The sequence below is a fragment of the Zootoca vivipara genome, chromosome 6 (genome assembly GCF_965207765.1).
Source record: "Zootoca vivipara chromosome 6, rZooViv2.hap1.1, whole genome shotgun sequence".
Classification (NCBI taxonomy): Eukaryota; Metazoa; Chordata; class Lepidosauria; order Squamata; family Lacertidae; genus Zootoca; species Zootoca vivipara.
Genome location: NC_142589.1, coordinates 22,950,203 through 22,959,628, shown reverse-complemented (window position 1 = coordinate 22,959,628; position 9,426 = coordinate 22,950,203). Strand labels below are relative to the sequence as shown.

At 46.8% G+C, this 9,426-nt stretch overlaps 2 protein-coding genes across 2 annotated transcripts in view; one reads left to right on the top strand and one right to left on the bottom strand.

Annotated features, from left to right (window-relative positions):
• Positions 1-5,873, top strand: part of ESPN (espin) — a 109,039-nt gene extending 103,166 nt beyond the window's left edge. Inside the window, exons 12-14 of the mRNA XM_088671780.1 lie at positions 14-93; positions 879-890; positions 2,016-5,873. Of these exons, the coding sequence (XP_088527906.1) occupies positions 14-93; positions 879-890; positions 2,016-2,163 (240 nt within the window). The 3' untranslated portion in view covers positions 2,164-5,873. The remainder of the gene's footprint in view (positions 1-13; positions 94-878; positions 891-2,015) is intronic.
• Positions 5,840-8,128, bottom strand: TNFRSF25 (TNF receptor superfamily member 25). Its single transcript, XM_088671779.1, has 2 exons — positions 7,991-8,128; positions 5,840-6,529 (listed from the first exon to the last, which is right to left on the bottom strand). Exons 1-2 carry the CDS (start codon positions 8,109-8,111, stop codon positions 6,159-6,161), a joined length of 492 nt encoding a protein of 163 aa, XP_088527905.1. The 5' UTR covers positions 8,112-8,128; the 3' UTR covers positions 5,840-6,158.
• Positions 8,129-9,426: the final 1,298 nt, after the last annotated feature.

The window sequence follows — 9,426 nt, the reverse complement described above, 5'->3', positions numbered from 1 at the left end:
TTTTGCCTTGCAGGAGCGAGAGGAAGAAGCTCGACTGGCCACCATGCCCGCCTGGCGGAGGGATATCCTGCGCAAGAAGATGGAGGAGGAAAGGTGAGCACAGGCTCCAGGGGGAGGAAACACAGCTCAAGGGATGCTGTCGGCAAGGGCATCCTTTATTGATTCGTAAATTGATTTCCTCCAAGGAGCTCTACCCTGTGAGGTCGGCTACCCTGAGAGGCAGGGACTGCACACACACACACACACACACACACACACACACACACACACACACACCGGGTCACCCAAGTGAGCTTCATGGCCGAGGGAGGATTCGAACCCTGATCTCTCCCAGCTCCTAGTAGTCCACCACTCTAACTGCAGCACTGAGCAAGCAGCAGCTTAACAGGAGTACCAATAGAGGCTGCAGCCTAGCTGGAGTTGCAAATTGGGCATCAAAGACTGTATCCTATACGGGCTGTTGTTAAATTGGTGCTAAATTAGGTTGTGCCATGTTTTCAGCATGGGACGGTTAGCCACTTTTTGGAGACGGTAGTCGGGGAAAGACGGCAGGAGGGGAAGGTAGCAAGCTAGGCAAGGCCAATCCCTCCTGCAGCTTCTCACTGGCCCTATCTGTTTTTATTTATTATCCATACTATAGGTAAAAAATGAGAAAGTTGGAGACAATATATGGCAGCAGGCAGGTTCTCAGCCATTGGAAGCGGGTGGATTCTGTACATGCCTCTGGTATATTAATGACAACAGTGATATGGTTCCTCTTAAAAGTGGAACAAACCAGAAATGAAGAGATTTATCCGTGCTTGTTTTTGAGTAGACGCTTTTATAAATTTGGGGTCTAACGGGTGCATTTTCTTTTTCTTCTTCCTTTTCTTCTGCAGAGAGCAAAAGCGGTGAGTCATTACTTTCGTGACCGGTTCGGAAGGGTGGCGGCTTAAGGATTGCCAAAAAAGAGTGCTCGGATTTGTTTTGTTTTTATTTTTTTAAAAAATATAAAAACTATTCCACATACAATATAATAAAAAATGAACTAATCGAACTAGTCTAAATAAACAAAAACAACAAGAAGAAGAAGAAAGAAAAGAGAAAGGGGGAATAAAATAAAATAAAATACAAAGCCCTCTCCCAAAGGTAGACCTTAACCCTTGTCTCACACAGAGGGGGTCAGACCCGCCCAGCTCCCATTTGGGTGCTTTCCTTTCTTCCCCCAGTCTCCCACCCTGGGAGATCTTCCCTTCCCTGCCTCTCACACAGGGCCTTTCACCTGCTAACCATCCCTGTGTATACCCTCATTAACCCAGAGTAGAGAACATCAAAAAATAAAACAAAAGCAATAGCATGGGAGATAAAAGAAAAAAGGGGGGGATAAAAAAAATCACAAAAAATAAAGAGAGAGAGAGGTGACAAAGAAATAAGGAGGGCTTGTGGTTCTTCAGTTTTCAATTATGTATATTAAAAGTTATTCAAAGGATCCAGCTGTATTCCAATATAATATCTAGCTGTTCCTTGTTCTGCTAGGTGATGTTTCCCCAAACTTCAAACCCAGACATCCCAAGTTTCATTCATTCTCCTTTCCACATAAAAATTCCAAAAGGGGCTCTCCAGTTCTTATTATCGCTCAGTGTCAAAAATAGTCTTCCCACAGTTTGGTATGTCGACTTTATCTAAAATAACAACCGAACATCCATTATTAGGATAGTAAGCCATAGTTACTCACTTGTTCTGTATTCATTAACTTTGGGGCCTCTTGATAACCAGAAACTGGCATTCAGAAGCATTGCTGCCCTCTGGCCATGGAAGCAGAGGATAGCCATCATGGCTAGCAGCCATTGGTCGCCTTCTTCCATGAGCTTGCCCACTCCTCTTTTAAAGCCATCCAGGTTGGTGGCCGTCACTGCCTTCTGTGGGAGGGAGTTCCGCAGTTCACCTATGTGCTGAATGAACAGGCATTTTAGCTTTTGTGCCTCCCAAGCCTTTGGTAACCAGCTGAGCCTCCCCTCCCTTTTCCTTCCCAACAGAAAAGAGGAAGAAAAGCTGCGGCGAGAAGAGGAAGAGAAGGAGAAAGAGCAGTCAGAAAAGCTAAGGACTCTTGGGTATGATGAATCAAAATTGGCGCCTTGGCAAAGGCAGATCATCCTCAAAAAAGGAGACATAGCGAAGCACTAGGACCCGGGCGTCCTTCAATCTGCCCACCTGCCTGGTTCCGCTGTGCTTGGAGATGCTTCCATCCTGTAGATCTCAGACCCTGTGAGCTGTTTCAGAGGAGGAGGAGGAGGGATGTTCCTGCCCACCCCTACCCCACTTCCTGTTTCTGGGCTTCTCTCTCCTCTCAGCAAAACCACACACACACACCTCCTTTACCTATGCCATCTCTCTCCAATTACTCGTCCCCCCGATTCTTCTTATTCATTTTGTGCCCGTTTTCAGACCAGCCCCCCCCCCCCAATGTGAGGACAGGCATAACATTCTTAAGTTTTGCTGGAAGTGATGTGAAACTATACCCTAAAATATGATGTACCGTTTTCTGTCCTGGAATGAAAAGAAAGAAAGGAAAGACAAGAACGCCCATGTACCAGTTTTCAGTGTGTCAGGAAGCACCAGGGATGAGCACTGACTGGCTAGCACCTGGGACTTCACCAACCCTGAGAAAAGTTTTGCAACTTGTTAGTATTTCTGAATTGAATTAATGCTCATGATGCCTTTTTAAGAAGCATTTGAAGCGGGGAGGTGGGTGACGTGCTGAAAGGTGGGGAAGAATGTACATAAATTCACTTGTGTGTAAGTCAAGCCGAAGCTGATGCCACACCTTGGGGGAGGGGGAGAACCGGCTGTCCGGAGTGTTATGTCTGTCTTCACCCTAAGGCTAAGTTGAATATGAAATCTAGCCACATGGCAACCTTAGCAACTTCCAACACCCTCCACACCCACTTGGCTGGTATGATATCAACTGCTTAATGTCCAAATGTCCATCTGTGCAATAAAATAATTTCTCCAGATTTGTCCTTTGCTGCTGTCTTGGCTAACCCTAAGGCTTAAGAGGGCTGGACTAGATGACCCTCTTCCAACTCTATGATTCATTTCTATTCCAAACGTGGGCATGGCTGAACAAGGTTCCTAGAGCTTCAGCATCCCGTCAAGCTCTTTGACCTCTCGCTCTTGCAGAAGAAAAAGAATAACCACTGAAAAAAGAGGAAACGAGAGATTACTCAAGCTTGCTGCATTTGCATAGGTTAAACAGGTTGCTGAATCTGGTGATCCTTGATGGAGAAACTGGATGAAGAATTTTTTTAAGCTCTGTGTATCCTGTGCATGTTTACTTGAAAGGAATTCCCATTGTCTTCATGAGTACTTATTTTATTGGCAAAGGATAGGTGTTGTTGTTTTGGTGTTTGTTTTTTCTTTTTGCAAAACAGTGCTCAGACACCCTTCTCCAGAATGGATGGGCCACAGCCCTCGTTTCATGCCTGCCTTCACCCTTTCTCTGCCAAGGTATTCTGTCTGCCGGGTAGCTATATGTAGAAAGTCCCAGGGCTTCAAGTATCACGCAGAGCAGCGTTCCTCAAGCACCCTGCCCTTTTCGTAATAGAACCTTGCAGACAAAAGGTTCTGCTAGTGCACATTTTATTTTGCAAAGGGAAAGGGGCATTTTTAAATAAAAGGGTTACAGTTTGAAATGTACATCTCAATAATTTGGACGAGTTGAAGCAAGAGGTTCCTTTAGCTGCCATATTTTCATTAAAATCACAGCAGCTCCAGCAGCGCTCTGTAGATTTTCTTCAAACTCTTCTTTCCTATATGAGTTTGGGTCCTGCCCACCTTCGAGGCCTCTGAAGGTTGGGGATTCTTTCGGACCCAGAATGTTGACCTTATCAGCTGTTAAAAAGCAAGTCCCTCTCCAAGCTGGTCTTTCCTTCATTTTTTCTCGCTTTTGACCTCCCCCTCGGGATGGAATTGCTTCTACACAGATTCCCTTCTGCTTTCACTGATATAACTGCAAGAACATTTTTATGCCATCCTGGTTGTTGAAGGGTGGCAATTAGGAGGGGCCGGACTGGGTAGATGTGTGTGCATATATGAACCAGCCAGAATTCCTCCCCATGCCCCTGTTGTGTGACTCACTTTGCCTCCATTGAATTCAATGGGACCTAGGGATAACTAACCTTCTCTGGATCAGCCATCAAGGGCATATTAACCACAGACAAAACAGGCAGCTGTTATTCTGGACACAGAAGTAATATTTAATAATGCAGAGTGTATCATTTCTTTTTTGTTTTATTTCTTGAAACTGAAATAACGATGCCATGATGGAAAGGGTTTCTGAACAGAGGGGGAGAGGAAAGGAGTCCTAGGCAAAATGTATATACTGCTCAATTGTTCAAAACAAAACTCTAAGCCCAGGAAGTTTAGCATTCAACCAGCACCCAACTCCAGTGTTTGCTTCGAAGGAGTGGCGATGGCAGTGAGTGCGAGAGCTGGTAGTCTCGAGTTCAAATTTGAATGACAATATTCACAACTCAGCTTCACGCGCCTGCAGTGCCCGGTTGCTGCAACTAGCGGGGAATTCTGAAAATGGCCTTGGAAATGTAGCACCAGAAAAATGGCAGAGAACTGGATGTTTCATAAATAGCAATACTGCAGCATCCTGGATTTGGATGGCGGCCCTCAAATCCCAATTCGCTGCTCGAGACCTGAAATTTGAAAGCTGGAGGATCTCCAACAGCTAGCTGTCTATTCTCTTCTTTCTATGCATAAAAACACAGGAAGCCAAACCTTTGGGTCCACCTAGCTGATGGGCAGGAGGGTCTCCAGCAAGGGTCTTCCCCAAAACCCCAAGAGATGGGAGGAACGGCACCTGAGCCCCCCCCCAATGCAAAATATGTGTTTGAGCGTTTCCCACCAGGGCATCTGGTGTGTACAGGACGCTGGACTAGATGGGCACTGGCATCACCCTGAAGACTGTACTAAAGTTCTTGTGCTGATCTCCCTCTGCCCTACAGACACACTATTTAGTCTGCAGGTAGACCACCACTTCTCTTGACAATCCTTATGAGCATCACCTGAGGTCCTTCTCTGTGGGCTGGCTCAGAGAGAGGTTCAAAGCATGGCAGTGAGGAAAGGGGCCTTTTCTGTGGTGACCCCCTCACCCCACCCCGCCTGCAGAATTCTCTCCCAAGTGAGCCCTGCCTGGTGCTGACCCTGACATTTTCTTACAACCTGATTAAGCCCTCCTCTTCACTCGGGCATTTGATGGGATTTGGAACATGATTAAACTAGATTGCAAGACGCCTGGAGATTGCCCTGTGTTTGGCCACTTAACAAATTAAAAAACAGCGAAAGCCAATTGCAGACTTCCTGGGGTGGGAAAACTGGGAGCTCCTGGGACCATCACAGGGCTCAATCAGGTTCAGAATTACAAGCCCCTGATTGTTAAAGTGCATTAGAATTGACGTAATGAAAACACATAAATACATTTTTAAAAACAGGCTCCTGGCATTCTTGCCAGCCATTGGGTGACCTCTTGTGAGGTCACAGAATGTTTCTGAACATTTCAGCTCCTGAGGGGGGGGAGGCTCAGTCACGGAATGCTCAACCCTGCTGGACACTGAAGAAATCGGAAGGGTGGTTTGGCTGAGAGGAAACTTGCAGAAGGGCTGAGAAATACAGAGGGTGAGTGGCGGGTGGACAAGGGGCTGTGGGAAAGAAGTATTCTGGTTGTCTCATCCTTCCTGTGGGCAGCCAAGTCTTGGCCATAATTTGTAGCAAGGCGTCCTGCTGAATCACTAATAGTACCTTAGAGCATTTTAGTGTGTGCAAAGCATTTCACATACATAATCTCAGCAAACTTTACATCCACCGGCATGTAAGGTAGATGAAGTATTATCTCCCTATCTCAGAGGCCACCTGCAATGTCCATGGCTGTGTGGCGAGATTGGAACTGCAGTATCCTTGGGGCGCAGCTCAGTGTCTTAGGCACTACACATGTTCCAGAATACCTGGAATAGGATTTCAATACCACTGCAAAGTTCTGTAACTGCGGTGCCCCTTCCATGAGGTTGGAGTTCTCTGTTTCCTTTGCCCCAGCGCAAGTCTGTCTGAGATGGGGTGGGGGGGAATGGCATAGCCTAGATCTTTGCCCCCACCCCAACTCAGGGCCTCCCCTGCTAGCTGTTGGCATGCAGCTGCTCCCTCAGTTCCTGGGCACAGCCGCCCAGCTGCATGCTCTCCAGGACGGCGAAGATGGCGTCCGTCGAGGGCCCCTGCTGCTGGCACCAGCGCTTGAGCATCTCATACTGTTGCTCGCGGAATTGCGAGTGCTCCTGCTCCACCAGCTCGATCTCCCTGTCGCGCAGGCCCAGACCCCGCACAAACTCTTTCCAGCGCCGGACTGGCACGGCGTCAATCACGGCATACATGTTTCTGCCTCGCAGCAAACCGCAGATCGGGGCCGCTCCGCTCACCAGCCTCTCTTTCTCGGTGAGGGATGCGGCAGGAGGCTCTGAGTGGAGAAACGGGGGGGGCATCTGCACCGTGCCTGCAAAAACAAAGGCTTGGCTTTACCAACCACCAGGCTCTGGGGGCATCTTCCAGCTGCAGCAGAAGGTCTCAAGGGGCGTAGACACTGGTCTCTGAGAGCAATGGGCACGTCGAAATTCTTGGAGAGCTTCTGCATGAGCTGGACATGATATCTGCTACACCTTTCGTGGTTAGGTTGCTAGGAAAGGGGCCCATCTGCACGGAACATTTAAAGCATTTGAGATTGTCATGGCATCCCTCAAAAGAATTATGGGAAGTGTAATAGGAGCTAGAACTTTATAGGCACAGAGGTGGAAAGAGGAAGGATTACCAAGGAAGGAAGAATGGCTTATGAAAATGATGGACTGTGCTGAAATGGCAAAATTAACTGCCAGATTAAGAGGACATAATGATGAAGTGTCCAAGGAGGATTGGAGACCACCGATGGACTATCTATTAAAAGTATCACCCGTATGTGAAGTCGCTGGCAGGATTTGAAATATAAGCGGTGGATTAATGAAAGAATTAACGGTGCTGGAGTTTAGATAGTAAAAACGCATGTGTTGTAAAACAGCTAATAAAATGGAGTAAAAAACCAAAACATCAGGAAAGAGGGGTAGGAAGTCAAGAAGAAACTATACATTTTAAAAAAAACACCATAATGTTCTGGAATATTTAATATACCATACTTTTCCGTGTATAAGACTAGGGTTTTTTCCCCACTTAAAAATAATGTTAAGGGGGGGGGTAGTCATCATACACGGGGCAATCTCCCCCCATTTTCTTAATTTTGAGTCCCCAAAAATAGGGGGCGTCTTATACACGGGGGGTGTTATACACGGAAAAATACGTTAAATGACTGGAAAGAGAAGAAGAATCCTGGGAACTGTAATTTGTGGAGAGTGCTGGGAGTCTGTAAGACGAAACCCCCCCCCCCCCAGTCACAGAACTACAATTATCCAAGTGGTTTAACAGTCAATTAGTCAATTCCTCTCTGCAGGGAACTTTTTTCATGAACTCCCTAGCCAGCTTAGGCGAGCTGTTACTCTTTCAGCCTCAGTTCTTTATCTGCAAAATGGGTATAAGTGCAACAGCTGGCCTTATATGGATTGATCTCTATATTGAAATCTGTCTGAAGCACTTTGCATGTGTGTGGAATGTGACCACCCCATGGGAGGACTTTCCTACGGTACTCAGAGCCAGCCCAAGACATTTTTCTGCCTGAGGCAAAGGATAGGATCCCATCCTGCCGTGTTCCATGTGTAGAAGCTGTTTAGGCTGACTGACTGAATCTTACTTCAGCAACAGCCTGGAGCTTCCGAACTTCGGTGAATCAGCTGAGAGGGCAAATGGTTGGCTTGTAGGGCATACAGCTCTGATCCCCAACAGAGGTGAATGGACTGGAGGAGGGTCTGAAGCCACAGCCCCTAAACACTCTACCCAAATGGCAGAACCGGTCCTGTTTCCACCTTAGGATTACCATTGCAAAGGAGTTTGGTAGACTGGCCAGTCTGGATGCATGGAGATGTGGAGCAGCTCTCCGCAGCACGGGGGGCAAATCTCCTTATACAATACACAATGACGGCCGCCGCCAGAAGCATCAAGCATCCGCAGACACCTATAGCTTAGAAGATACGCAGGAGGAGACCAAAAAGTGAGGAATCAAACACCTCGTCTTGGCCAAGCTCCCCAGACATTGTACAAGTGCAGCACATGGGCACATAGAGTTAAAATCGAAATTATTCAAACCCTCCCCCCCCCATTGAAAAGCAGGTTTATTGTCACAAAATTACAAACTTCCAGCTATCCACAATGAGAAAATCAAACAGAAGCAATTGAAGTAGCTCAACACAATGGATGCCTCAAGCCGTTTCCCCAATGCAACTGAAATTGCAACTTACACTGGCTTCTCCAGTCTCACTATTATTCAAGCTCAAGGTGGCATACATGATTCTTCCTCCCTTGTCCCATTCCCCCCCTCCCGCACAACAACCCTGTGAGGTGGGTTAGACTGAGAAGCAGTGGCAGACCCAAAGTCACCCAGTGACTCATGGCTGAGTGGGGATTTGAACCCTGGTCTCTCCCAGGTCTTAGCTGAGCACTCTAACCTCTGTACTGTACTGTACTGGCTCAACCTGAACAAAAGTGGCATGGAGGTCCCATTTAACCTAGGGTTGCCATATTTCCGAAAGTGAAAATCCGGATGCAACAGTTGTTGAGAGATGGAGGAGGAGGAGGAGGAGGAGGAGGAGGAGGAGGAGGAGGAGGAGGAGGAGGAGGAGGAGGAGGAGGAGGAGAGAAGAAGAAGAAGAAGAAGAAGAAGAAGAAGAAGAAGAAGAAGAAGAAGAAGAAGAAGAAGAAGAAGAAGAAGAAGAAGAAGAAGAAGAAGAAGAAGAAGAGGAAGAAGAAGAAGAAGAAGAAGAAGAAGAAGAAGATAGTTGTTTTTGAGCTATTACGGTCCCACCTGAAGATGTCATTGAGGACTGAACCTGGGGCAAGTAAAGTAAAGTAAAGTAAGGATACCTTAGTATCCTAGGGCCTAGGGCTGCCATATGTCCAGATTTTCCCGGAATCTCAATGGCAGAAGTGATATCTAAGGGGAATGTCTGAAAAGGGGCAGTTTGTCCTGGATTTTCAGCAACATAACTGCAAAAATTGCATTTTGGAGGGGATTTAAAAAAAAAAAAAGTCAACAATTTGTGTCTGTATTTTCACTTCTTGAAATATGGCTGCCCTATCATAGGCTATGTTTCAGTTGCACAAGAAACAGGTTTCCATGCACATAAACACCACTTTCTCCATCATCCAGGCAAGCAAAAGGCACAATTACAAGCCATAGTCGCATTGCAGTCAAGCCAAAGTACTCCAGGAAAGTGCAAAGTCAGGCTACTGTGAGGCACGACCAGGGGAAACTCC

Excerpts from the sequence above, each read along its gene's own strand:
- TNFRSF25 (XM_088671779.1), bottom strand. The coding sequence starts at position 8,111 with ATGCTTCTGGCGGCGGCCGTCATTGTGTATTGTATAAGGAGATTTGCC. Across the intron at positions 6,530-7,990 it reads TACCAAACTCCTTTGCAATG|GCACGGTGCAGATGCCCCCC; the intron begins GTAATCCTAAGG and ends TTGTTTTTGCAG.